This window comes from Polistes dominula, unplaced genomic scaffold, assembly GCF_049000335.1.
Source record: "Polistes dominula isolate Pdom_NZ unplaced genomic scaffold, Pdom_raw_medaka contig_73, whole genome shotgun sequence".
Lineage (NCBI taxonomy): Eukaryota > Metazoa > Arthropoda > Insecta > Hymenoptera > Vespidae > Polistes > Polistes dominula.
The window spans coordinates 310,486-338,040 of NW_028300951.1; the positions used below are offsets into that span (position 1 = coordinate 310,486).

At 31.1% G+C, this 27,555-nt stretch overlaps 2 protein-coding genes across 13 annotated transcripts; both read left to right on the forward strand.

The window, feature by feature from the left end:
* LOC107072053 (ribosomal RNA small subunit methyltransferase NEP1) lies at positions 1 to 2,697 on the forward strand. Its single transcript, XM_015331634.2, has 4 exons — positions 1 to 265; positions 419 to 662; positions 757 to 965; positions 1,044 to 2,697. The coding sequence occupies exons 1-4, from the start codon at positions 122 to 124 to the stop codon at positions 1,155 to 1,157; spliced, it is 711 nt and encodes a 236-aa protein (XP_015187120.1). The 5' UTR covers positions 1 to 121; the 3' UTR covers positions 1,158 to 2,697.
* On the forward strand, positions 2,035 to 26,012 carry LOC107072097 (homeotic protein female sterile). 12 transcript variants are annotated; one of them, XM_015331742.2, is made up of 25 exons: positions 2,035 to 2,175; positions 3,456 to 4,202; positions 5,838 to 6,125; positions 6,333 to 6,381; positions 6,887 to 6,928; positions 7,999 to 8,247; positions 8,345 to 8,539; positions 8,634 to 9,239; positions 9,704 to 9,781; positions 10,174 to 10,269; positions 10,605 to 10,706; positions 10,840 to 10,985; positions 11,077 to 11,227; positions 11,323 to 11,887; positions 11,989 to 12,147; positions 12,244 to 12,363; positions 12,491 to 12,640; positions 19,081 to 19,169; positions 19,498 to 19,612; positions 19,698 to 20,069; positions 20,222 to 20,773; positions 21,067 to 21,212; positions 21,300 to 21,446; positions 21,798 to 22,106; positions 22,748 to 26,012. In XM_015331742.2, exons 3-25 carry the CDS (start codon positions 6,115 to 6,117, stop codon positions 22,811 to 22,813), a joined length of 4,515 nt encoding a protein of 1,504 aa, XP_015187228.2. In that variant the 5' UTR covers positions 2,035 to 2,175; positions 3,456 to 4,202; positions 5,838 to 6,114; the 3' UTR covers positions 22,814 to 26,012. The 12 variants fall into 12 exon arrangements, with proteins under 12 accessions (XP_015187228.2, XP_015187227.2, XP_089028397.1 ...); XM_015331741.2 differs by having other exon boundaries at positions 2,037 to 2,175; positions 3,449 to 4,202; XM_089172271.1 differs by having other exon boundaries at positions 2,081 to 2,219; positions 3,449 to 4,202.
* Positions 26,013 to 27,555: the final 1,543 nt, after the last annotated feature.

Below are 27,555 nucleotides of genomic sequence, written 5' to 3' on the forward strand. Positions count from 1 at the left end.
ATAGTACGCAAGGTCGATAATAACAGATGTGTAGTATGCTGCGAGTTAACCTCATTCTTTAGAAGCATGCAAGTGTAGACTGCATAAATATTAGTACTGTGCAGTTAAGAATTTGTTAATAATGGGTCAGAAAAGAAAAAATCGTGAGGAAAAGGATGATTTTGAATATGATCCTTCTCCTAAGCATCTTCATGTAGCACATATTAAAAATCAAGAAAAACGTCTTATTATTATTTTAGAAAATGCACAATTAGAATCGGTTAAGGTAAGATTACTTCAAAATTATTCATTTTATTAGTATTTTAATATTCTTTATTGTAAGATTTATTAATATTAACACATACTTTCTACTATAATTTTAATAATTACACACATTTTCTACTGTATTTTTTAACCACATGTTTTTATTTCAATACAGGTTGGTAATAGTTTTGAATTATTGAATTGCGATGACCATTTAAGTATATTAAAAAAGAATAATCGAGAACCTGGCTCGTGTAGACCAGATATAACGCATCAGTGTTTACTAATGTTGATGGATAGTCCTTTAAACAGAGCAGGCCTTCTACAAGTTTATATACATACTGAAAAAAATGTATTGATCGAAGTGAACCCACAAACAAGGATACCAAGAACGTTCAAACGATTTGCTGGTCTTATGGGTATAATATAAACCTATCTTTCTTACAAAATTCAATGTTCTTTTATTTATATAGAATTAGATATTAAAAAATATATTTATCGCTTTTGTTACAGTACAACTATTACACAAATATAGTGTCAGAGCATCAGATGGACCGATGAAGTTATTAAAAGTTATTAAAAATCCATGTACGAATCATCTTCCAGTTGGTTGTAAAAAACTCCTTATGTCATTTAGTTCGAAAACAATAAAAAATCCAAGAGAATTAGTGCCAACGGAAGAACCAATCGCTATAGTTGTAGGAGCAATGGCACATGGACAAGTAAATATTATATATCTCTTAAAGACATTATTTATTTATTCATTATTATAATAAAAATGATCTTTGTTTATTCATTAGGTACAAACAGATTATACGGAAGATACTATATCTATCAGTAACTACCCTCTTTCGGGTGCAGTAACATGTAGTAAATTGTGCACCGCTTTTGAAGAAGTTTGGAATATAGTTTAAGAAATAAATTAATTATATGATCTATAAATAATAGAAATATTCGTCTAGTGTTAAGTCATATGTGTACATTATTTAAATGTAATATTTTATATATTCCTTCCTTGGAAGACAAATTTGAATCTTATTTTAGGAAATTTGTATAAAATGAATTTATAAATGCATTTATATATAATGATTTTTATTATAAAATTCAATGTACTTAATAAATGACGAATGCCATAATGTTTTTCAAAAGATTAGAAATTTACTGAAAAGAGAAGGAAAGAAAGAGTTGAGGGACAATGACTCATCAATATCTTACTATTCGTCTGATTGGTCCACGATAGAGGACGCTTCTGACGAAAACCAATCGCTAACCGGAACAAGAAGATGCGATATTCGACCGGAAATACAAGGAGGCAATGCATCGATAATACTACGTTAACAATAGACGACTTTTGACTCTTGTATTACTTCTGACGTCATTCAAACGAAAAATGGTCGTCGTCAAGTATGCGTATGATATATTAATAACGGAACGGTTTATTAAATGATTTTCCAAATATATTCTTATATTAAATATTATATTTAAACATATCCGCGATTTTTATGATAATTTGATCGGTGAAAGACATAAATGTGTCTAGTTGAAAAGTGATTTTCTGTCCTTTATGGAAACGCACGCCATCTTTAGTAATAGTGTTATAAGTCGTTCGTGTAAAAATTAGCTGGTTGAATTAATTACAAATGTAAATTGAAAAGAAAAGATTAATTGTCATTTTAAATCGTGATTATTTAATTAAAAGATATATTAGTTAGAAATTATAAAGGAAACTATTGGATCGCGTAGTTGACTTCCGTAGTACCGTGTCATGCGTTCACGATATCTGATCGACGTGTAGCGAATACGTAGTAGATTTTGGTGCGGGTCGTCACCCTAGTGATGTTAATATCGTTTTCGAGTAAAAATTTGTCTCTAAACGATAACATCGATAAAAAGTTTTGCGTTTCGTGTGGCAGGGTGATTGAGGAAGCAAAGGTCGGTCCATCATTAATTAGTACAACCGCCATCTTGACATATAGGTAACGGAACTATCGGAATGAGTGTAGGACGCGTCATAATGGAATAATACTATCTCGAACCCGCGTAAAGTTTACCACGTGCATCCTATGCTATCCATACATTAAATCTTAGTGGCGTTTACGTTGTAACGGGTCATTGATACCGTTCGTCTTATACTTTTGGCTAAAGCCGTTATAGATTTTGTCCTCGGCTACCTAAATGCATTGTGTTTAATCGAAGAATCGCGGAATCGGACCGACATTTGCGCGCCGATTAATAAGGCGGGCTAACATTTTTTACAAGATACAACTAATTATCAGAAACAGCCTATTTATTTACATATTTCATTGAACAACATAAAATCTTTTCTCAACGATTCAAACGCGGATTCCTTTCTATTTGGAATGTACAAAAAGGCATTATGGGTGAATATGGAACGACGGAAATTGACCGTTGATTTTTGGATTGGTTAATAAAGCGCATTCTTATATTATAGAGCGAATATGTATGATTATTATAAACGTGTTACACATCGTATACCACCGCACATCATATTTTAATATTATAAAAAGGTACTAAGGAAGACTTATGCTTGTTTCTTCCCAATCTTTCTCTCTTTTCTCTTTCTCTTTCTCTTTCTCTTTCTCTTTCTCTTTCTCTTTCTCTTTCATTTTACCCGAGCCCCTTCCGTTTCTTATCTTCTAACATTGTACGACAGCTGCTATTCGATAGTTTACGATAGCTAGCTCATATGATAAGGTACCGTAACGAGTAAACAAGTAAATGTTTTCATAAATACGTTCGCATTCCATTCGGATTATTCATTATTTGTTTACGAAGTAAGGGGGAAAGAAGAAACTTTCACCACGTGGGTCATAAAGAACGACGGAATCTTAGCGAACGTTCAACGAATCCTCGAAAATACAAATTTACTATTTTATATTTTTTCTAGAAGAAAAAAATTAAATAAACATTATTTTCTCATTACAAGAATACAATTATTTTCTCATTAAAAGAATACTATTATTTTCTCATTAACCAAAAAGGGTAATTATTTGTATACATTGGGATGAGTCAGAATTGGCGCGCTAAGCTTCGTGTAACTTCGTGAACGTTCGTAGCAGTTTTCCGTAGAAGGAAGTGAGGGAAGGGGAGGGACGAGACAGGTATTACGGAAGGAACTCGGAACAGGACCATCCGGTACGTCGCGTAAGAATGCGTAGCCATTGTTGGTGGTACGATCGTTAAGTTTCTAGATACGAGATCGTGATGAAGAAAAGATTTTAGACAGTGCAAGTTTGTAAGAAAATGTAAATGTAACTCTATACGATCCATTGAGAGGATATTTACGCGAGAGACGATCATCCATATTAAATTGTGAATCAAGATTTCCAAGAGAAACTGTTGTATGCATAAACTCATAGCGGTCGTCATAGGAAGTAGTATCAGAGACGAAGAAGACTTCGGCTGCGGCGGGAGGCGTCGGTGGTAGAGTGTAGTGGTCGTGACGGTGCGGTGACGGTGACGGTGACGGTGGCGGCGGCGGCGGCGGCGGCGGCGGCGGCAACGGCAGCGACAGTAGCGACAATAACGGCAATAGAGGAATTGCAAGAACTACAAGTCGTAGTAAGTGTGGAAGTTAGGAAAGGAGAGGAGGTGCAGTGGAGTTGCAGGACTGCGTTATCCGATGCATGCTTTCGAGATTGTACCACGAGTGTTCATTTGTGGCAAGTGAGAGTGGGTGAGTGTTTCATCAGTGTGGTGTAATCACTGAATCAACTACGAAAAGTATATTAGTGCGGTGGCAGTCATTAAGATAACGACGGATAAATACGAGAAGGACGAGAACGGCTGTGGTAGTGGTTGCGGCCGTAGCGGCAGCCATAACAGCAGCGACACGAGCGCGAACGCAGGGAGAGAAAGCGTGCATCCGAACTCGAATAGTGCTCTAGTGTATTTTCGTGATTCACTATCCAAAGGAAAGTGGACCCATTAAAGATCAGGTAATATGAATTGACTAAGAATATTTTTTATAACTAGATTTGATAAAATATATTGCATGCCACGATGCGCTGTAATGCGATGCGTAAGTTGCGCTCGGTAACGGCAGCAGACCCTTGGGAGCTTTCTTTCCCGATGGCCGCACCGCCATGTTGAATGAAACCTACGCTAAAATGAGTGTTAGTTAGGACGATTTACAAATATCCATGCGCTTCCAAATCACGCTTTATTTTACCCAGAGTGACTTGCTTGAAATTCTTCTACGGCGTCCCGCTGGGGTTTGTTGTGTATTCGCCAGTGCATTGGCTGGGCGCGGGTTTCTCCTACACATTGCTTTACCCCTCCTCTCTTCGTCATTCCCCCTCCATCCATTCGTTTCTCTCTCGCTTTCTCTCTTTTTTCTTCTTGCTTCCTACTTTCCATCTTCCGTGCTTATTTCTCGCTCGCGTCTCCTTCGTCTTCCGACGTGTCTTTTGATTATTCGCCCTTTTTCCTCTTCCGCTTCCTTTTTTTTTTCTTCCTCTACTTCCTCTACTTCCTTTCCTTCTCCTTTTTCTTCTCCTGTGCCTTTCCCTTCGCTTTCCCTTCCTTCCGCCTACCCCTCTGTCCTTTTCCATTCCCCTCTCCCCTCCCTCCACTCTCTCTCTCTCTCTCTCTGTCTGTCTCTCTGTCTCTCTCTCTCTTCTACTTCCACCTACTTTTCCATCTTCTTTATATCGTTTACTAACCTTTCTTCTTCTTAAGCTTTCCTATTCTTAACGGTTTTTTCGTGACCCTTGAACACCTGTTTTAATTTCTCTTCCATAAACCCCGATTTAATCGAATTTTGATTAGTTATAACGCGACGCGCCCTCGCTTTGTGGATCGTTTTGACGAATTTTTTATCTCTATTTTTCCTCCTCTAATTTAGATCAACTCAGCTGTTCTCATTGCACTGGCTTGCTTGTTTCTTGCTGTTACAAATCTTGGTATGATTTTTTTTTAATCATCTTTGTTTAGTTTGAACAATTTTTTTAGTTTCTTTCCGTAGTTGCATTCTTGTAGAATAGTAAGGTTAGTTCTCTGACGACAATGAGAATTATCTTGTGTCTTTCACTGATGCTATTATCGTAGAATTTTGTATCTTAAATTTTACATACTCGATATAAGGCTTAGATCATAAAATCAACTTTTGTCTTGCTTTACAACTTTATTATAAATTATTATGATTTACCCATTTATTTGAACAAAGTCATTTTGAATCAAATTAAAACAATTCATTTTGTTCTTTCTAGACATGCTAAAGAATCACTAATGTTATTTGTTTAATACACTTAAAGTAATGTTAGTATCACTTATAAAATCTATTTGATATATTTTTCAAAAAGAACCGGGAAGAAATGAATAAGAAATATTTTAACGTAGTTGACTTATTTCCAATTTTGCTCAAAATAAAGATTATATCATTGCAATAATAATACAAAGTTAAAGAAAGAAGAAGTAAAGTATTTTTGTAATCTTGCATGCATTGGGAAAAACATAGTATGCACAATAGTATAGTGTTTGTTTACACGTGTACATGTTTAACATGGTTCGAAGAAAATAAATGAATTTTTAGGGGTTTATACAATATCGGGTACTATTATTATGTTATTCAGATGTTGCTAGTATTACGAGTATTGACTGGAGGTACGGAGTTTCACAGCGGTATGCAGGGCTGACATTCAAAGTACTACCATTTGGTAGGCTTTAGTAGTGTTATGCCTCCTCAGCATCAATCTCCGTGGTTGCAGTGCGATTTTCCCAACAAGCAATTAATGAGCAACCGTGTTCTATTCAAAATATTTATTTGCCATCTCAATTGTTGATGAAGCCTCATAACATCGAGCATCAGCGTAAGGCAGTTACCTGCTGCATAGCATTTATGTACCATATATGTCTGAAAGGTGGGTATAGCTCATTAACGTGGATTTGATGCATTCTATAATACAAACAAATTATATCTTCTTTTTTTTCTTCTTAGGAATCAAATGCAATATTTGATATGCACTTTTGTTGCATATATACATATATACATATATATATATATATATAATCGTAATTTACATATAGAAAAATGAATGCCTGAACTAATTTTCTTTCTTTTTTTCCAGAAACGAAATCAAGATGCAGCAGGTGGATACTATTTCACAAAATAATTCGGTGAGTAACGTATAAATTTGTTTAATGTAGTGTGTAGCACAGCTTGCTTATTAATCTACTAACACACTAGATTTGGGAACTATATAGAAATTTGTTCATCATTTATACATATCTCCTATTTATTATTCTTCGTAGATAAATTTATTTATTTGAAGATTATCAATAAATATATGATTAATAATAACGTTTCCTCCAATGTAAAATATCATCCTATTAAATATATATCAAGTGATAGGCTTGGTAATAAATAATTAACTGCGCACACACATATATGTTAAATTATAGGCTTTGTAAATAGCAAAAGGCATTGCTTTTTCATGAAATTATATAATAACACACATTACAAAATGTTAAGGGCATTAACATTTATTTTTATAAATAACAACAAATTTGTCTAAACTTTGCCAGCGTCATGAAAATATTGCTATTATTCATATATAATTTACAAATTCATAATGTGTTAAATTGAAATACCATTTGACTGAAAAGTGCATATGAATTACAGTTAGATGTGGAGGAGCGAGAAAGGCTGTGTAATATACCGAAGGTGAGGTTCCATGTTGATTTCATATTTTATGAAATAAGATATGTAATAGATATCTTAATCAACAATTTGCACTTTACTAAACAAAACAAAACAAAAACAATTTATAATTTCGCTTTAATATGTTTATCTAATCGTATGCAATCGTTAAGCTTTTAAATAGTAAAAAAAACAAACAAACAAATTAACAGATCTAGATTCTAAAACTATAAGAAATATTCTAAATCCTGTATTCTATCTTTACTCTAAAATTAAATATTTCTTTATCTTCGTATCATTACATCTAACAAAAAACTCAATAATGTTATTAAAATTTGGAAATTGGTGTTAATCAATATTAATCTCGATACTTAATTGTTCATATCCTACATGTAAACTTTAATTATTAAAACTGTTCCCACACATGTAATTTGCATGATGTACATGCTAGAAAGATTGTGTCCAATTTCCATATTATCTTTAGAGATTATTAATCTATAGAAAGTACAAATATTTATATTGGGACATGGACCTTTATTCAAAATTGCTTGTACGCAGCTATGGAACTTAAATATTTAGCAGCCTAATTCGCTCGCTGCATGAAGGATAATCTTTTGCATGTCGTTTTGTATTTACTAACACTTATACTAATCTTTTCATGATATTTTTTCTTTTAATATATTATTTTTCATTGAAATAAGTTTATGCATTATGTTATTTCTATTTTGAATTTGACAAAATAAGGAATTTTTGTAGTAAAAATGGTTAGAATTAGTTTTTTGTTTTTTTTTCTATAGTTTGCTTTATCGCATATTTCAAATATTTACTATTGAAGTTTTGTTTAAGGAACTATTAGTACTAACACAAGACAAATCTTTCAATAATAAGAAAAAGTAGTTTATTGCTATACTTTAGTCAATTTTATTTATATACTTAAATAAAGTAAAAATTTGTTTATCGCTTTGCAGAATGCAAACTTTCTCTTGGCTACAGTAGTTAATTCTATTAGTTTGAAAATGTAGATGTAGTTCTAACAATTACACATTATATAACTTGAATCATCATCTTTAACAAATTTTAAATGAAAAATATAGACGAGTGCGCCTGGTAAGGCATCGGCCACACCAGCTACAACGGGGAAAGAACCACCTCCTCGCGATGAACCAACTGTGGAACCTGTAAATGGTGTTGTGCAACCACCAGTTGTTCCACCTCCTAATCGTCCAGGACGTGTTACAAATCAATTACAATTTTTGCAAAAGGGCGTATTAAAACCAGTATGGAAGCATCAATTTGCATGGCCATTTCAACAACCTGTAGATGCGAAGAAGTTAAATCTGCCAGTATGTTAAAACCAATATTTATACAATGCGTGCAAAATATTGTTCATGACATGTTATTATTCTATATTTTGTCATTAATTCATCTTATTTTTAATAGGATTATCACAAAATTATCAAACAACCAATGGATTTGGGAACAATAAAGAAACGATTAGAAAATACATATTACTGGTGCGGCAGAGAATGTATTCAAGATTTCAATACAATGTTCACCAATTGCTATGTCTACAACAAGCCAGGGGAAGATGTTGTAGTCATGGCACAAGCACTGGAAAAATTGTTTCTTTCGAAGGTAATTAATTGTAATAGTATAATATAATGTTTCTATCAGGTGCAGAATGTATTAGTTATTAAATGACAATTTGTACACTTATATATAACAACAGGTTGCGCAAATGCCGAAAGAAGAAGTGGAACTCGATCCTCCGGTTCCAAAAGGGCCCAAAGGAAAAAAAGCTGGCAAAGTAGGAGGACTAGTAGCTGGAATGACAACAACTGGAAGTACAGGAAGAGGTCGACCTTCCTCGGTAGCAGCAGCTGTTACATCCAGTGTACCAAATAGTTTGGCACCTTCAGCCACCTCGGCGGGTACAACTGGTGTCATACCTATGCCTCCTCTCGGGACACAAGCACCTGCTTCTGTACCGGGCAGTACGAATACAACCACTATTCCTCCACCATCGAGCTTAGGAGTCACTCCAATGGCCACTCACAACTCTTTGCCTCAACAAGTTGTCCCTCCAACGGGTGGTTACCATGCGCAACCAGCAATGGACCCACAAACGGCATCAGCTGTACCACCTCCACCTCAGGTTCCCACAGCTCCAACTGTAATGCCGCCATCCCAGCCAGCCAAGTTGAAAAAGGGAGTGAAAAGAAAAGCTGACACTACAACCCCTACAGCTAATTCGTTTGAACCAATTTACGCTCCATTGGATTCTAAGAATGCAAAAATTCCAGCAAGACGAGAATCTGGTAGACAGATTAAAAAGGTATCTATACATTTCACATAGATATATATGTCATTATTATCAAAAACGACGAATGCATCTGGGTATGATATGATCAAATTCAATCATTTCAAGAGCTCAAATTTGCTATGTTCTTTTATCATGTTAGCTTATATTTTTTAATCTCAAATGCTGCTATGTGTTATGTTTATTATTCATAAAAGAAAGTACACACACACAGAGACATGTATAGAGTTTTTGTACTTTGTAAATTGATTCCAGTCAAGAAGAAACATTTCTGCATGATGAGAATTATGAGTTCAATGAAAACGTAGTTTTTCTAGAAATCTTTCAAATGATCTTAAACCTTTATTAAATGTTTATTATTGTATTTCATATCATTTTAAATGTCTATAATCATAATCATACACAGTCATTCCCTGCATGCATGATCATATCACTCCATATAGACATTAACAAAAGGGTTCACGTCGGGGGTGTTTCAGCCAACGAGGCAAGGGGAAGACGGCTTAGTGTCATTTCACCAGGCCAACATGCCCTTGATTGGGGCTATGGGCCAACAGGTATAAATACTGTTACTTCATCACATTCCTTCCTTTCATTTGTGTCGTCTTATCATATTTATTTTTTAAATTTTTCAATCATTAAATATCAAGAATAATCCTTTTTTTTTTTCTTGTAGAGCTTAAAATTAAAGTCATTTGTAGTTTGGCAATGTTTAATCAAGATTATAAATTATACTACTTTATTTCTTTTTTATTTTTCACATATATTTCTCTAATCTTCTTATTCTTATTCTGTTTTTATTACTATTATTATATTTTTTCTTTATATGCTGCAATTAAGAACTGTATTTTTAATAAAAAAAAAAATTCAAAACAAAGCTAGTTCAATATAGATAGTACATATACAATAACATTATATACTAATTTAAACTTTTTATATTTTTTTTCAGCCTCCGCATAATAATGGAAAATCTAAAGAAAAACTTTCGGAAGCACTTAAATGTTGCAATGAAATTTTAAAAGAGCTGTTTTCTAAAAAACATTCGGTAATTATAAGTATCAATAGTTGTAATAATTAGTATTAAATTAACCCTTTGATTATACGTGATTTTATATCGTATGGTCACGTATGGTCAATGTCCATTTCAATACTTTTGTGTAATAACTGATAAATATTATGATTGAGTGTTATATATGTGCTTGTCGCAGTCAAAGGGTTAAATTGATATTATATTACAATAATTTATTAGTAGAAAAATGATTTCGTATATACTATAAATATTATTTATTATTATTTTTTTCTTTCATTTACATTTATTTTAACAATAAGTATATATATATATATATTATAGTGTTTGTTATACTTTTAATTTCTTAACAGGGTTATGCATGGCCCTTTTATAAGCCAGTTGATGCTGAACTATTAGGTCTACATGACTATCATGACATTATCAAGAAACCAATGGATCTTGGTACCGTAAAGGTAAGATTATTATACTTTCATTTATGAAATTTCTTTTCTTGTTTGTTTATTTATTTAATTGTTTTTCTGTTTTTCAATAGCACATGATGGTTTGTTTCTTGTACTCAATCCTATTTGTACCCTATTTTTATAGATTAAAATGGATACTCGCGAATACAAAACAGCCCCGGAATTTGCTAGTGATGTGAGGCTTATCTTCACTAATTGTTATAAATATAATCCTCCAGATCACGATGTCGTTGCAATGGCTAGAAAACTTCAGGACGTCTTTGAAATGAGGTAAGTCAATAATTATTCAAAATAATCTTTTCATTATAATCAATGAAGACATTTGAATTTTTGAATAATTCGATTGAATTTGATTAATTAGGTACGCAAAAGTACCTGACGAGCCTTTGGGAAGTATGTCAGCAATGAAGGGTAGCAGTAGTAGTGGAAGTAGTTCTGGCTCTGAAAGTTCTTCCGATAGCGACGATTCTGAAGAGGAACGTACGCAGAAATTAGTTGCTCTTCAACAAGAGGTTTTTAATTTTGTTTATTCTATTGTAATAAATACACAGTAGTTGAGAAGGAATAATAATTATATTGCTAATATTCTCTTTTCTATCTTTTACAGCTTAAAGCTATGCAAGAACAAATGAGAAAATTAGTCGAAGAAAGTGGTAAAAAGAAGAGTAGAAAGAAGAAGCCGGAAAAACCAAAATCAAAGCCAATGAGTAATAAAAGTAGTAGCCTTGTTGGTAGTCATACTGGTGCCATGAAAGAACTTATGAAACCAAGCGGTGGAATTCCCAGTGTTTCTGACAGTGTTGGTACTAGTATAGCTAGTGTTGCAATGGGCGCAAGTGATCTAAAAATGCCTGGTGGTATGAGTAGTGATCTTCATCATCCAGCGATAGCAGTAGGACCAAATAAAACGCATACAGCAGGAAGTTTAGGTCATCATATGCCAACTGCAACTAATGCTAAATCAAAAGGTAAAGGAAGAGGTCCTGGGAAAGCTACTGCAGCTAATACTGCATCCAAGAGGCCAAAAGCGAATAGTAGGTCAAGTGGGAATAAAAAGAAATCGATCAATCAACCGCCTCCAATAACATTTGATTCTGAAGATGAAGATAATGCTAAACCAATGTCCTATGATGAAAAGAGGCAACTTAGCTTGGATATTAACAAATTACCTGGTACGTTATAATCTTATAAACTTACCTTCCTATAACATTTCTTTTTATAACAACATATTCCATCTATTAATTCATTATTTCTATTTATTTCCATATTTTAGGAGATAAACTAGGTAGAGTTGTTCACATAATACAATCTCGGGAGCCTTCATTGAGGGATTCTAATCCAGACGAGATTGAAATTGATTTTGAAACTCTAAAGCCTTCCACCCTGAGAGAGTTGGAAAGCTACGTTGCATCATGTCTCAGGAAAAAACCACGTAAGTTTCATTGAAATTTTATATTCCAATGTTGTTTGTAAAACTTATTTCTTCATATGATGTCCTATGTCCTATAATATAAACAATTGTTTACAGATAAAAAAGTTAGTGGAAAATCAAAAGACGAGCAAATAGCAGAGAAAAAGCAGGAATTAGAAAAAAGGTTGCAGGACGTAACTGGTCAATTGGGGAACGTGAAGAAAACTGCAAAGAAAGGTACATTGTTATTTTTCCAATTTTACCCTTATATTAATATTTATATTTATATGATTATATTGTTGTTGTTGTTCTTTCTCTTGAATAATATGATGAACTGGAATGAAATGGGATTTTGTTTTGATAGAAGACAGTAGTAAGTCAGTCGACGTAGTTGGAACTGGAGGTGCCAGTGGACCTTCGCGATTATCCGCTTCAAGTAGCAGTAGCAGTGACAGTGATTCCAGCAGTAGTTCATTGTCGTCGAGCACCAGTGATTCGAGTGACAGCGAAGCAGGTTAGATATAAACTTCATGTACTATTAAACCCGTACTTGGGAACAAAGGACTACTTATTGTAAAGTAGTATCAATGCAAAAAACATGAACTAATTCTTCTGTGAGATTTCAAATTACGAGGTTATTTGCGAGTATTATTATTATATATACATATATATTGTTTAGCAAACAATAGGTTCTTTTTTAATCCTTTATGTACTTTGGGGTATTTCTATAAAAAAAAAAAAAAAAAAAAAAAAATGATTTTTCATAACGCGTCGATTATATTTTACAGATGGTATCCTTCACAATACTACTAAATATAAATAATTCATGCATGTGAACAAAATTAGTTTACTTTCGTGAAATTATTGTTATAACTTTATTCATAAAAACGTGTCATATATTTCATATATCTCAATAATAAACTAAACAATTAATAATTCTAGAATCTTTTCTAATTCCATATTCTTTCAATTTATCGTTTTTTTATTGTCTCTTTTTTTTATTTTTGTTTTTGTTTTTTCCTTTTGTTTTTCCTTATTTTCTGTCTTTTACATTTTTTTTAAGTATCAGTATAGAATCAATTATGTTAAATGATATATTCAGAATTAGATATTTTTATTTTAAAGAACTTCGTTGTATCATGTGATATTTTTAAATTTAGATATATATATATATATAATGCATACGTGATGAAGTATATAGATAATAAATAATACAGAATTCAATTTTACTTGATAATAGTTTATTTTTCATTTATGTTTTTTGTTTTTACTGTTCTTTTGTTTTTATTTTCTTTTGCACTAGCTTATCGTTAAATACTAAAGAAAAATATCACATGATATGATGATGCTGATAGTAAAGAAGCATTAAAAAAAAAAAAAAAAACATACAAATTTTTAGTTAGATTTTTCTTTGATAATTCAAACAAATCCAAAGTACAGATTTTTGTTGTTGATATTAGCATTTTTGCGAAAAAAAAAAAGAATGATTTATTTACATATTAACTTGTATACGAAATTGAGGGTTTTATTATTTTGATTGCACAAATGCATCGCAAATATCTTCTTAAACTGCTAAATCTTGCTTATTAACTATTGTATTTATTAGGACGGCGTTATTCGTGTAATATAAGTGGTGCGTTATATTAATGCAAGTACAAATGAAGTGACAAGTTTCATTTGATTTTTCATAATAAAAGCACACAGAAATTACATTTATATATGTATATGTGTATGTATATATATATATATCAATATTTATATGTATATATATATATATACTTGCATATATGTATAAATATAAATTTGGTATATAGAGATCAGTAATAAAAATGTCACTGGACATTAATATTTGAAACTTGACACAGCCGAAGAAATTTTTATTTAATTTATGAGAGACAAAATGCAATGGTGAGAAAAAGGTAAACTAGTGGAGTGCAGACTGTGTTTAGAGGATACCATAATATGCCATATACCAGGTTGTTTGACGTGTTAACATTATTGATTGAAAAAAAAAAGAAAAAAGAAGTGAAAAAAAAAGGTAAAATAAATTAATTATATTTTCTCTTGCTCTATCAGTGTTGACAATACGTTCTGTTGCTCGAAAGTCAAATATAATTCCTCATTCAAGGTTACTGAATTTTTCACTGCAGTCTTAATTTTGTTGTAATATAAAAAGAAAAACAAACTGGAAAAAGTAATATTTTTCTGGATAATGTGGAAGTTACACTTTTATACATACATATATATATATATTACATATAGAAAGACTGTAGTGCCAAGTATTAGTACCTTGTAAAGTTATATCATAGCTTGTCTTGAAAATTACATTGCTCATCATAATCTAAGCAACCTCATGCAGTATGTTAACTCTTGCAAACTTAATCTTTATTTACAACATTATTAATTCATAAGCAGAGCAATAATTTGTATTACTGTGTTTTTTGATATATCATTGAGTTTTGATTTTTCATATTGATTCGTCGTTCATGCCGTATCATTTCTCAGAAAAATTAGTACAGTGACATTAAATAAGAAGCGTTTTTATCGAACTGTGAGTGGGTATATATATTAGGATTATATTTGGATGAATAAAAGTGCGCTTAGGATAACTGAATATTTTTATTCGCATTTATATGGAATTAGATCTATGTGGACTTGATGCATAATTCAATCGAAAGGACTCTAAATTAGGCAACGGTAATAAAATGTCATACACAATCGGTAACAAATGCTGCAGACAATGTGTATTGGTGGCTGGTTTTGTAAAACAGTTCATTCTGTAAGTTTAATAGATATACTTTCGCGCCTATCTATCACATGCTAGTCAGTCACACTCTTCAAATCTGTCGCCTCCGTAATTAATATCAAAAAAATGTGCATTCAGTGTAATAAAACAAGAAAAATGGTAAACCAAAAAATAAAACGAAACAAAACAAACAAACAAAAATAAAAATGGGTTGTCATGGGTAATCTCATATGTATATCCTCTTCAAATGTTAAATAAAAATACTGCTTACGTTTTGAATAAGACATATAACTCTGCAAAGCCAATTATATATGTAAGTGCTTTCTATAAACTTGATTGCTATGTTCATAAATTTATCTCGTAAGCAAGAGTAATAATAAATAAGTGCAAAAAAATAGCATTATATTACTCATATGAGATTGTAATGGAAATGAAGAAATCAATTATTATTTTTGTCATTTGGATGAAATGTCAAAATGTCTAATTAAATTAAGCAGGTTGATTTACGCAAAATCAATGATGATTCTCTCGTACGGAGCTAAATGACCATCGCCTGAATAAGTGTAATATGATTTCTTTTGTTGCAAGATTATGTGACTTTGAGCATACATGGTTTGTCTTGACATAATAGAAAAAGAGAAAGGCAAGGGAGCTTACCAAGAAGCTTATTGAAAGACAGATTACAATTGCAGTAAGAAGAAAAATTAAAGAATCTAAATATATATATATATATATAATAGAAAAAAAGACAGTAAGGATAAGAGGATAATGGATATCCAACATAAATAAGGTACCCTAGCCTCCAAACACATTGTTTGCACTCTGCTAAGCTTTGCTGATCGTCGTGTCATTATTTTATTTATCACTAGTTCTTCATCTATAACCATTGTCAGTTATTTTTATTTTTCATTGCTCGAGTTTGACAAATAAAAGTTGAAAGAATTGTCTTCGTATCATAGGGACAATATTATGCCAATGATAATTATAACAAAGTTGGTGTGGTTTTACATGCCTTGATATATCAAATAATAATAATAATAATAGTAATAATAATAATATTAATATTAATAATAATAATAATAATAATAGTAATAATAATTCATATTAGAATCCAATTTTACTTCTTATTGCATTAGAACATGAAGATTATATATAGCGATGCCTAGAACGTATCATCGGTTTGAGATATAAAGTTCATAAACAGTTAATGTGAGGTAATTATATTATTTTAAACCCGTCCTATTATATATAAAACATTTTTTAGAAAGTCTTTTATACGCAAAGTTTAAGAATGATTAATTTTAATGATATTTTCTTTCTTTTTGTATTTTTATCTGTAAATGTCTGAGATTCATGATAATGTTTTTTGTTGAAATATCATGCAAATTTAATTTTTATACATAGTGATGAAATGTTTGTATAAGACGATATTATTACGGACGTGATCAGCATAACATCCTAAAGTACTTGAAAAAAGACCACTTTATAGATATTCAAAGTGTTGCGTTGCGAAATACGCGATTTGGTAATTCATTCAAATTGAACGTGATCAAAATTGCACTCAAGTACAATTAAATGGTATCATTAATTATACACGCAGCACAGCGTACTTATTGTTCTAAACGAGAATGTATTGACAACAACAACAATAACAACAACAAAATAGGGTGTTTAAAGACGTTATTAACATTAATTACAAAAACCACAATGATTGGTCAGAGAAAAGAGAGAGAGAAAGAGAGAGTGAGAGAGTGAGAGTGTGTTCGTCGAATTAATTAAATATACACACATACTTGTGCGATAAAATGGTGTATCTTATATTGTTTAATAATTAAAAAAAAAACAAGCAAAACGATTGAAAGTTTCGTACACAAATTTTCAATTGAGATTAGTTAGAAATATTTGAAGAAAAATAAGAAAAAAAAAATGATATAAAAGCGTGCGCTGAATTAAGTCGTATGCATCTCTACTTATAATACAATCATCATTAGCTTGTAACGTGAGATATATATATAGAACGTTTTATAATAATAATGTTCATATATTGCCTTCCAAATTTTTGTCTAGCATTTTATTCAATATGCAGCAGGGCACTTGTCTGAATTGATTTGCCATCCTTAATGAAAATTAGGATGTCGCTCTTCTTCCTTTCATATCGTTACATGCAAAAGCGGACTTAATGTTTAAAACAGCTAATGTTTTATATTACATATAGAAAAGAACTACTTTATTCAAAAGAAAACTACTTATATATATATATTCTTTTCCACGGAAGTGCACCTACATTTCATATGTTTTTGTGTGTATTGCGAACAATAGTAGTAGTACACACCTGCGTACACGTTTTGTACATAGTGAGAACTAATATATCATAAAATAATAATAAGAATAATATTACTACTATAATTACTATTACTACTACTTACTACTACTACTGCTACTACTATTACTATTACTACTACTATTACTACTACTACTACTACTACTACTACTACTACTACTACACTACTATGACTAATAATAATAATAAGAATAATAATTATTATAATTATAACAAAAAATATTGAATATTAATATTAATAAGGTTAAAGAAATAGAAAAAAAGAAACAAACAACCAGATGGAATAGAGGAAAGAAGTTTACACTCATGGAAGTGAGATGGCACATTGAACATTTTTCTAAGTACATAATTTAAAACAAAGTATATATATATATAAAAAGAAATAATAATAATTATTATTATTATGATAATATAAAAAAAAGAAACACGAAGCAAATTAAGTAAGTGTTACTTCCGAGCGGTTCCGAGTTAGGGTTGGCTTCTTGTATGGTGGTCCAGTTAACTATATTATATAAAGTAAGATAAGCTGGAACTCCTTCTCATTGTTTTTAGATTTAGTTGATCATAATAGCTATACCAATATAGTGTCTATATTCGAGCACGTGTTTAATGAATTTTGTTTCTTTATTATCAGCCATTCCATAATTCAAACTTTTTACGTTTTTGTAGTTTTCAGCTACAAAGAGAAAGAAAGTAATAGAAAATCTATGGTTTTATATGTACGAGCTACTAAACAATATAGCTCATAATATCAATGATAATAATACGTACTATAAACAACGAGCAGGAGTCTCTTACCACCGATCTCAATGCTGTGCTAACCGTGACTTGAGCTTTTTCTTGTTTTTTTTTCTTTTTTTTTTTTTACATATTTGCTTGTATGAGTGTCAACTCTTCTTGAATCATCCCATGTGTTTTTAAGTTGAGAGAATTCATATTGTACCATTTATGCGACTTTTATTCATCACGCTCTAATCCTGTTATACTACGTTATATATACATCATACCGTATAAGATAAAAACCGAAATATGTTGTCAGTTCGATTGTTTTTCTTCGTAGACGCCCCAGCATCATTTTTATAATCATCATTCGTCACTTGTCGTCTTGATTATTATTGTAATAATAATCATTATTGTTAGTATCCTAATGAGAGATAAAAAAAAAGGAAATGCGTATTCTTTCATACATATATATATGTATGTTACTGATTACGCGACACGTGTGTCTATGGTGTTCGCGCGCGTGATATGTATGCATATATATATATATACATATGTATATATGGTTGCAAGTATTTACGATGTGTATACACACCCACACACATACATACGCGCGCGCATATATATATATGCACATGACATGCAATTATTCATAAATAAATTGAATACAATTGACTTTATGTAGAATGAAGTGAAGAAATGAAAATACGAAAAAAAGAAAAACACAATTGTTCTGCGCATTAAAAAATTTTTTAATATAAAATCATGAAGATATAAAAGTCCACAAGAAAAAAAAAAAGAAGCATACAAACTGAGATATTTAAATTAACATTGTTGTACACAGTGATACAATTATAATATAAGCATATATATAAATAAAATCTATTAGAAAATATATGCTTGAAGTTTTTCAATTTAGTTTTTATAAGTGTATAATATAGTATTTAATATTTACTTCTTGTATTTCTTATTTGACGTGCGCAATACTTTATGGCTGATATGAGTGATTACTATATTTAATGGCTGGTATCTTCTGCACACTGCATCTCACTAGTACCTCATCGAAAAATCTAAGAAATCCAAAATGAAGTGGCTGATAGACTTCATTCAAACAAACTTACTGGATGCGTATAACGTTATATTTCAGGAAACTCTTCCAACCGTCCACCAAGAAAGAAGACGAAGAAGAATACTCAAAGTGCACCACAACCTACAACATCAGCTACTGTTGCTCCGGTAAGATAACATTCCAATGTAATAAGACTCTAAACGTAACAAGATTCCATTGGTATTTGATATTAATTATTTATACATATTATTACACTTTTTTAAATGTTCATCTTTCAAATGTTTTTTCATACAAGTATTGTGAAAAATAATTTTTTTTATAAAGATAGGTCATTTAAAGAAAACAAAAGTTGAGAAAGTTTGTATGAAAGATCATCTGAAATCTTGTATAATTACTATTAGCATCACATAATTGTGTTATTTATGCTTGTTCAATATATTTATATTAGTAGATGAGAAGATTTATTAAATAATTATTTTATAATACACCCTTTAGGCACTTAATCATACTGGAAGTTTATTAATGAATAGTCAACCAACCACAAATTCTGCGGGACCAATAGTAAAGGCAGCACCGGTAACTCAGTCTAGCAATATTCCTGCTGATCAAGGTACGTTATAGTTGTATATTATTTTATAAATAATCCAAAAATATATTGAATCTCTGAGTAACTAGTGTTTGTATTTGTTATTAAGGTGGCAACAATCAGCAATCTGTAGCGGTAGCCGCTGTTACAGCGAGTCAAGGGATGCCTGTTGCAAGTCATGCATCTATGCCTGCCCAACCTCCGCGACCAACTGCAATGGCTACAGCTGCACCTGTTAAAAAGCCAACACCGCCGCCTCCGACTACTTCTAATCCTCCAACTCCATCAGTATCCGTACCAACTCCACCACCCAGTGTTACGCCAACTAATACTAATACCGTGGTAGCATCACCGGTTGTGCCTCAGGCACCACAGCCTCCAGCATCTGTTAATTCTTATCCAAATGCGAATACGCCTGTTTCAACCGATGGAACAACATTAAATCAACAGGCGGACCTTTTGCAGCCATATAGCAATCTAGGTAAATATTTAGAATCCTTATTAGAATCGTTATTTAGATTATATATAAACTCATTTTTAATCTTCTCAACAATGAATTCATTAAATTATCATTTATTACAATGATTTGTGAGAACAAATCATTGTTAACTTTGTTATTTTTGTTTTATACAGCATCTGTCCCTACAACGCAAACGTCATTGGAACAAAGTCTTGCTATAAAGAAAGATACACATATACCAATGATTTCATCTCTTCATCCAAGTAATAACACAAATTTAAATTTACTGCCAGAAATGAAAAATCCTGTTAATATGATGCCTACGAGTATGGCGTCGAATTTAAATCTGGGAAATATGGTTAATTTAAATATGAATTTGCCACAAGGAATAACAGCGTCACATATGTCATCAATGCATTCTCAATTGGAAAATATGATAAATACAACGTCTCCTTTGACCAACATACCTAATTCACATGTTACAATGTCACAACATTCTAATGGCTTTCCGACTGTAAAGCGTGACACTTCACCACAAAACATGTTGAATAATAATGGCATTCCAGGAGTTAATGTGGGAATGAACATGACAGGAATTGCATCGATTTTTGATCCTATCCCTGTAGTTTCTATGCCAATGCAGATTTCACAAGTACCTTTAAAGAAAGATGAGAAGCAGCAGCCTATTCCTATCTCGCAACAACAGATGACACAGAAAATAGATGGTAGGTTTCCTTAGCGTATGTTTTATTTGAAAAATAAATATATTGCATGTTTTAATACTTCACAAGTAATTATCTAATCTATACTATAATCTTTAGCATCTTACATTTGCTTAAGTTACACTTGCTGCTTTATATATGTTTTATAATGCATGTTTCGTATTATTCCTTTTTTTTTTTTTTTTTTTTATTTATAACAATCATATTACTAATCTTACTTTTGTCTTCTTTTTTATGTGCAATATGTGCTTACTATTAACTGCTTACTAATCAAAACTATAATGCTGGTGCTCTAGGTGGAGCTCTTTTTGCAGATATGAATGCATTGGGTATGCAATCGATGGGCAATCACTCGGGTTCTCAGCTCGTTCCTGAAAAGAAGATGACTCCACCTGATTCAAAAAATACTGCTTCAAACTTTGCATCAGCTTTTAAGACTAAGGTATTGTATATGATTTTTCATTTAAATTTTGATTTATAACAAAGAAATGCCATTTACGTTTACATTGAAATTAAATTTTCTATACAGACAGAACAAAACGTTAAGAATGCGTCCTCGTGGTCGTCCTTGGCTCAAGCCTCGAGTCCTCAATCTACTGCAGGAACTAGTATGAAAAGCTCTGCCAGAGATTCTTTTCAACAGTTCAAGAAACAAGCCAAAGAGAAGCAAGATAGGGTAAATAAGAAAATAAAAAAAGATATTGTAGTAAAAAAATGTTACATATTTAAAGGGCTTATATAATGTTTGCTAAGACAATTTAACAAAATGTCGAATTAACACTTTGCCGGTCGCTGTCACATGATACGTGACTTTTTCCTGCCAACCGTTGTTTATCGGCCACTTTTTTCACTTACGCTTGACTTATTTTTCTCTAGCGTGAATCTCACCGGTGGCAACGTGTTAAAATGGCGACTGGAGAAAAGTGTGGCCAGTAAAGTGTTAACATGAATCCCAAAGTCACAACCCCTTTAATGTAAATTTTATTATTACAATTTCTTTTTTTCCCAATGAAAATATATTAAATAGCAAAGGGCGCTTTTGGAACAACAGGAGATGCGTAGACAGCAAAAGGAATTAGAGGAACGAGAACGACAGCGACAAGAGAATGAAAAGAGACGAGAACGAGAGGAAAAAGATGCTCTACAGAACGCAAGAAAATCTGTTGGTGAACAACCAGGTACATCATCTATGACTGCCCCAACAAGAGCTGAAGAAGTTAAAGCCATTGCTGACACGGATAGCAGTAGTCCAAGTCATTCGGCTAATCAGGATAAAGCTGCTGCCGAAAGAGAACGACAAAGGCTACGAGAACAAGAACGAAGACGACGTGAAGCGGTAAGTGTTACTTTCATTCTTCTATTATTTATTCATTCAATATTGATGTTCAATCAAAAGATAGATTTAGGTTCGCTTCAATTGTCAATTTAACAATAATTAACTCTGTGATCGTGTTGTAGCTTTTCATACATTTTTATCAATACTTTTTTTTTATTATTTAATGAACAAATATAATAATAACAATTAATTAGAAAGTTATTTCTATTAGCTTTGATCATAATGTAAATTAGAACATTTTCTTAATATCATACAATGATAGATGCATATATTATTATTTTTTACGGTTTTTTTCTTTTTAAATTCACGAACTAACAGAACATATTTTCTGTATGCCTAATATATAGTGTTAAAAATAAATTCAATAATATTTATTAATATAAAATATTGTGATAATAATATCATCTTTCATTTGATCTCTGAGGTAATATGAATTATTAATTCTTAGTAGTATAATATAGAGAAAAAAGAAGAGAGAAAGAGAAAGGTAGATAGGAAATATAATAATATAAAAGATATATTAGAAATGATAATAGTAGATGCGTGTGTAAATTGTGTTGATGATTCGCGCGCGACTATCATCAGCGAAAATTTTCTTCGAAGGCGTATTCGCCAAAGAATGGGTATATTTATCTTTTCAGATGGCTGGTGCAATTGACATGAACATGCAAAGTGATTTGATGGCTGCATTTGAAGAATCATTATAATGTTGCTATTTACTGCTCATAATAAATCCATTGAAACTGGGCAGGACTTGGAATATTTGCCGCTGGACAATATCTACAAAGAGACATTTTAATGATATACGTTCTCCTATCTTGTTTAATCAAAGTTAGATGGACAAATAGTGAAAAAAAAAGAAAGAAAACAAACAAAGATAGAGAACTGTTATATGATTATAATGTCGATTTGAAAAAAAAAAAAAAAAAAGGATTGAGAAACAAGGGTCGTTACCGACAATGGAGGATATGGAAAGAGGGGTATGATGGTATATATGCAATAACAAGACAAGCAGTGTACTTGTTTGTAAAATTGTGTGGTGCAGTTGGGACATTCCAACGGAGAAGCCTAAAAAAAAGTTAATCAAGTTTAAACGATCATCGCGCGTCTGATCATAATCAGATTTCTACAAAGACTATATATATATATATATATATATATATATTTCGATATATATGTATATATATATGTATAATTGCAAATTGTGAAAAGAGATGGACACCCAAGTGTGACCATGTAATTAGATAAAGAAAAAATAATTACACGGAATACTTCGAAAAATATTCTACACCGATGAACTCTGTTGTGTTAAATTTTTCCGGTTTTCATAAGTTTGTATTGATATGTACATTTGAAAAATTAATCTCTGAAATTTTTATTCAGAAATAAGTACGAGAGGTTGAGAGAGAGAGAGAGAGAGAGAGAGAGAGAGAGAGAGAGAGAGAGAGAGAGAGTTTGCGTGAAATATATATTAAGCGACGAATGCGTTAGATCATAAGAATGAAAGAGAATGTGCAGAAAAAAAAAGAAAATGAAGAAAGAGAAGAAGATGAAGAAAGAGAAGAAGAAGAAGAAGATGAAGAAAGAGAAGAAGAAGAAGAAGATGATGAAAGAGAAGAAGAAGAAGAAGATGATGATGATGATGATGATAATGATGATGATGATGAGGATGAGGATGAGGATGAGGATGAGGATGAGGATGAGGATGAGGATGAAGATGAGGATGAGGATGAGGATGAGGATGAAGATGAGGATGAAGAAGAAAATGATGATGAATAATGATGACGAAACAAAAACAACAGATGTTGTTGTGTATATTTTAGTTAAATTTTATATTTTTCCACTTTCAGTCATTAATCGTTGGTAGGATTTACATAGACGGTGTGTTTCTGCCAATAGTAAATAGAATAATTCGATATTATTATGAATAATTTTAATGCAGACTTTTCTTTTTGCAACTATATCAATATAGAATATTATTATTATTATTTGTCTTTACCTTCACCTTTACCTTTACCTTTATCTTTCTAAAAAGAGAGAACAAGAGAGAAAAGAAAGAGAAAGAGAAAGGGACGGATAGTAGGTAAAGACAAAATGTTCGCGTTTTAAATTCATTCGCGAACTACATCGATTTTCAAGCTATTCGCGTTTAAAACTCATCATAGAACAAAGTCGTCAATTATTACGAGTTATTGAAGAAAAAATAAAATAATAAAATAAAATAAAATAAAAAATGAGGAAAAAATACTAAGAGATAATTGTAATTTCGAATGTAGTTTAATTCGATTCTATACTTACCAATTATTAGAACGAACGATTCGCGTACACAATACGTAAGACTTAAATCTCGGATAACGTATTTCTAATTTACGCGTTTCCCAATGGTATATCCTGGCCTGTAATTAATAGAGTATTGTTTAATGAAATATAGAAAAAAAAAATGAAAGATATACAATTAACCAAACAAACAAACCAAGAATAAGAAAAGGACTAAAAGAAAAGATGAATTTATATTTATTCGATCAGAGTCGTCATACTCTTACGAGTATTGGTATTGTCATTGAAAGAATGGATAGGGGTGATGATGGTGATGGTGATGATGGTGATGGTGATGATGGTGATGGTGATGATGGTGATAACGGAGGAGGACTCTTTAGATACAAACATTATCACAATTTTTGATCAACAATTTTATGTACAACCTAATTATGTAGTTTCGAGTTATCGTCTACGATCTTCGTTGTACGATGAATGAAACAATTAAACGACGACGACGACGACGACGACGAGAATTTTGTTAATGAAATTAAAGAGTCGAGAGTACATCGATTAATGGAAAGAGAGAAGATAAACATTGACTAACGTTTAAATCAATTGTCTCGAATCGTTTCAAATTATGCAACAAAACAATTATAATCGAAGAAATTATACGCGCGAAGACGAAGAAAAGGAAACACTCTATTATATTTTAACGATAATAATAATCTTAATGAATAATTTATTTCAAATTAATTATTCAATTATTGAAATAATTTAATTTGAAATCATTTTTAAAGAAAAGAAAAAATAAATAATGTACGAACATGTATGTATGTATTGATCGACATCTTATTTTTTTCTTAAATAATTTGCGAATGTATTATTGATTGATTAATTGATTCTTAAGTAATATTTCGAAGTAACGAACATTACTTCGAGTTACTACTATTTCTTAAAATATTACAAAAAAAAAAACAAATAATATCTTCTTTCATATGGAAGATTTATTATTATTATTATTATTATTATTCAATTAGGCTATTAATTTAATCGTATAATTTTTAACTTCATATAAATTATTTGTTTCTCTTTTTAGACTATATGTATTTATTAACAAAACGAAAGAAGTGATATTTAGGAGTTTGAGGAAGAAATTATCATACACAGGTAATGATTATTTTTACCTAATCAATCGAAAAAAAAAAACAATGATTTACCTTAAACTCCATGTACATCATTGATGAAAAATCTATTGCAGTTGTAAATAGTTTGACATTTTGTCCGAGCATGAAGAAGGTGGTGTCATTTAAAAATGATTGTACATGTATTTTGGTATTGTCGAAAAAAAAAAAAGAACAAGTGAAAATGAAGAATTCAATCAGATTTTTCACAATTTTTCTTGATCTCAATTTGATAGAATATTATTAATATAACTGATATATTTTTATATCAGTTGCGAGACGAAAAGTTGATAAGTGGAAAATGTTAAAATAATTAAAACAAAAAAAAAATTAAAAAAAAAGAAAAAAAAATTAAAAAAGGAAGAAAGATAGAAAACAACAAAAAAAAAGAAAGATAAAAGTAGGTCTTCCATTTTTCCTTTTCGTCGTTGTGATCCTAGAGCACTCTGTGACTCTAATAACAAAATTTATCATATAGTTGTCATTGTTATTAATATTAATATTGTTATTATTTTTATTTGTAATTGTAAATATAATTGAATTTAATTATGATTACTTATCATAATAACGTAACATAATAGAGGTAATTCCATTTTTCGTCTTCGTCTTCGTCTTCGTATTATGCGTGATGTATGCTCGAAACTGAATAAATTCGAGCTTCTTCTATCTACGTTTGATAATTATTATTCAATATATGATATTTTTTAGATGTCAATATATCAATCGAAAGCAGATTATATATTACTATACTCTTCTTGTTTAGTATCAATTTTTTTTTAGCGAGAAATAATGGGACTCATTTTTTTGACAGATGTGTTTAAAAAAAATTGAACATTAATTAATAATGTGTTCATTTAATGAAAATCTATCTTTCAAACGAGATATTAGAAAGAAGAAAAAGAAAGAAGAATTTTGCATGATAGAGATTAAAAAAAAAGGAAATGTTGTCCTTTCACAATCGGCATATTCTCGACTTCTTCGACAAAATGGCGGCAGGGAAATGTCGTACAAGATAGATAAAGATAAGAAAGTGTGTGTGTGAGAGAGAGAGAAAGAGTGAGAGAGAGATTGAAAATAAGAGGAAAAAATATGCATAACTCTTGTCCTTGAATTAACAAGAGGAAACAAACACACAACTACTTATAATAAAAAAATTATTAATCGTTGAAAAGAGAAAAGAAAAACAAAACAAACAATCGATTCGAAAAATGAAACGAACCTTTTACTTTTTCTCTCTGAGGAAATTAATTAAGAAAAAGGATGTATCTATCGGCGATGTATATTCAATACATTCTTAGCAATATTTAGATATTGTTATTATAATAAAGATCGTGCGATTTTGTCGGAGACATTTTTTTAAAAGCAATTTTTTCTCTTTTGTACTTGATCAAATTTCAACTTACACATCATTTACGTTTCTCTAATTATATTATTGTATATCTCTCATCGTTTCATTCTTCGTGAAAATCTTAATTTCTCTTAATCGATTATATTACCCTTAAATCGAGAGAAAGTTTCAATGGATGGATGAGAATAGATAGAAAGAGAGTGTGTGAGAGAGAGAAAGAGAGAAAGAAGAAAAGTGTCGAAGTACAAAAATCAAAATGATGTTGTTTGTTTTCTAATTTTGGCAGGAACGGTCGATATAATAATAAATACTTCCGCCATGATTATAATCGTCATCAATGAAAAAAAAAAAATGGATGTATCATTTTTTTTTTTTTTTGATAAACGGAAAGTAAAAACAAGAATATGAATTATTCTTAAAACTCTTCTCGTGTGATATATCTTCTTTTCTTTTTTTTTCATGCGCATGATTGCAACAGCAGCTCTTCGTGGATATTTTCGATTTTTTGAATATTTTTTTCTATTCAATGGTCGAATTCAAAAAGAAGGGGAGAGAGAACAAAAGAATTAATAAAAAGAACAAATATATATATATATATATACACATATATATATATATATATATCGATCTTGCCTCCATATTGTATTACGAAAATCGATGT

Excerpts from the sequence above, each read along its gene's own strand:
- LOC107072053 (XM_015331634.2), top strand. The coding sequence starts at position 122 with ATGGGTCAGAAAAGAAAAAATCGTGAGGAAAAGGATGATTTTGAATAT. Across the intron at positions 266-418 it reads CACAATTAGAATCGGTTAAG|GTTGGTAATAGTTTTGAATT; the intron begins GTAAGATTACTT and ends ATTTCAATACAG. Across the intron at positions 663-756 it reads ACGATTTGCTGGTCTTATGG|TACAACTATTACACAAATAT; the intron begins GTATAATATAAA and ends CTTTTGTTACAG.
- LOC107072097 (XM_015331742.2), top strand. Across the intron at positions 6,382-6,886 it reads CTATTTCACAAAATAATTCG|TTAGATGTGGAGGAGCGAGA; the intron begins GTGAGTAACGTA and ends TATGAATTACAG. Across the intron at positions 10,986-11,076 it reads CAGGACGTCTTTGAAATGAG|GTACGCAAAAGTACCTGACG; the intron begins GTAAGTCAATAA and ends TTGATTAATTAG.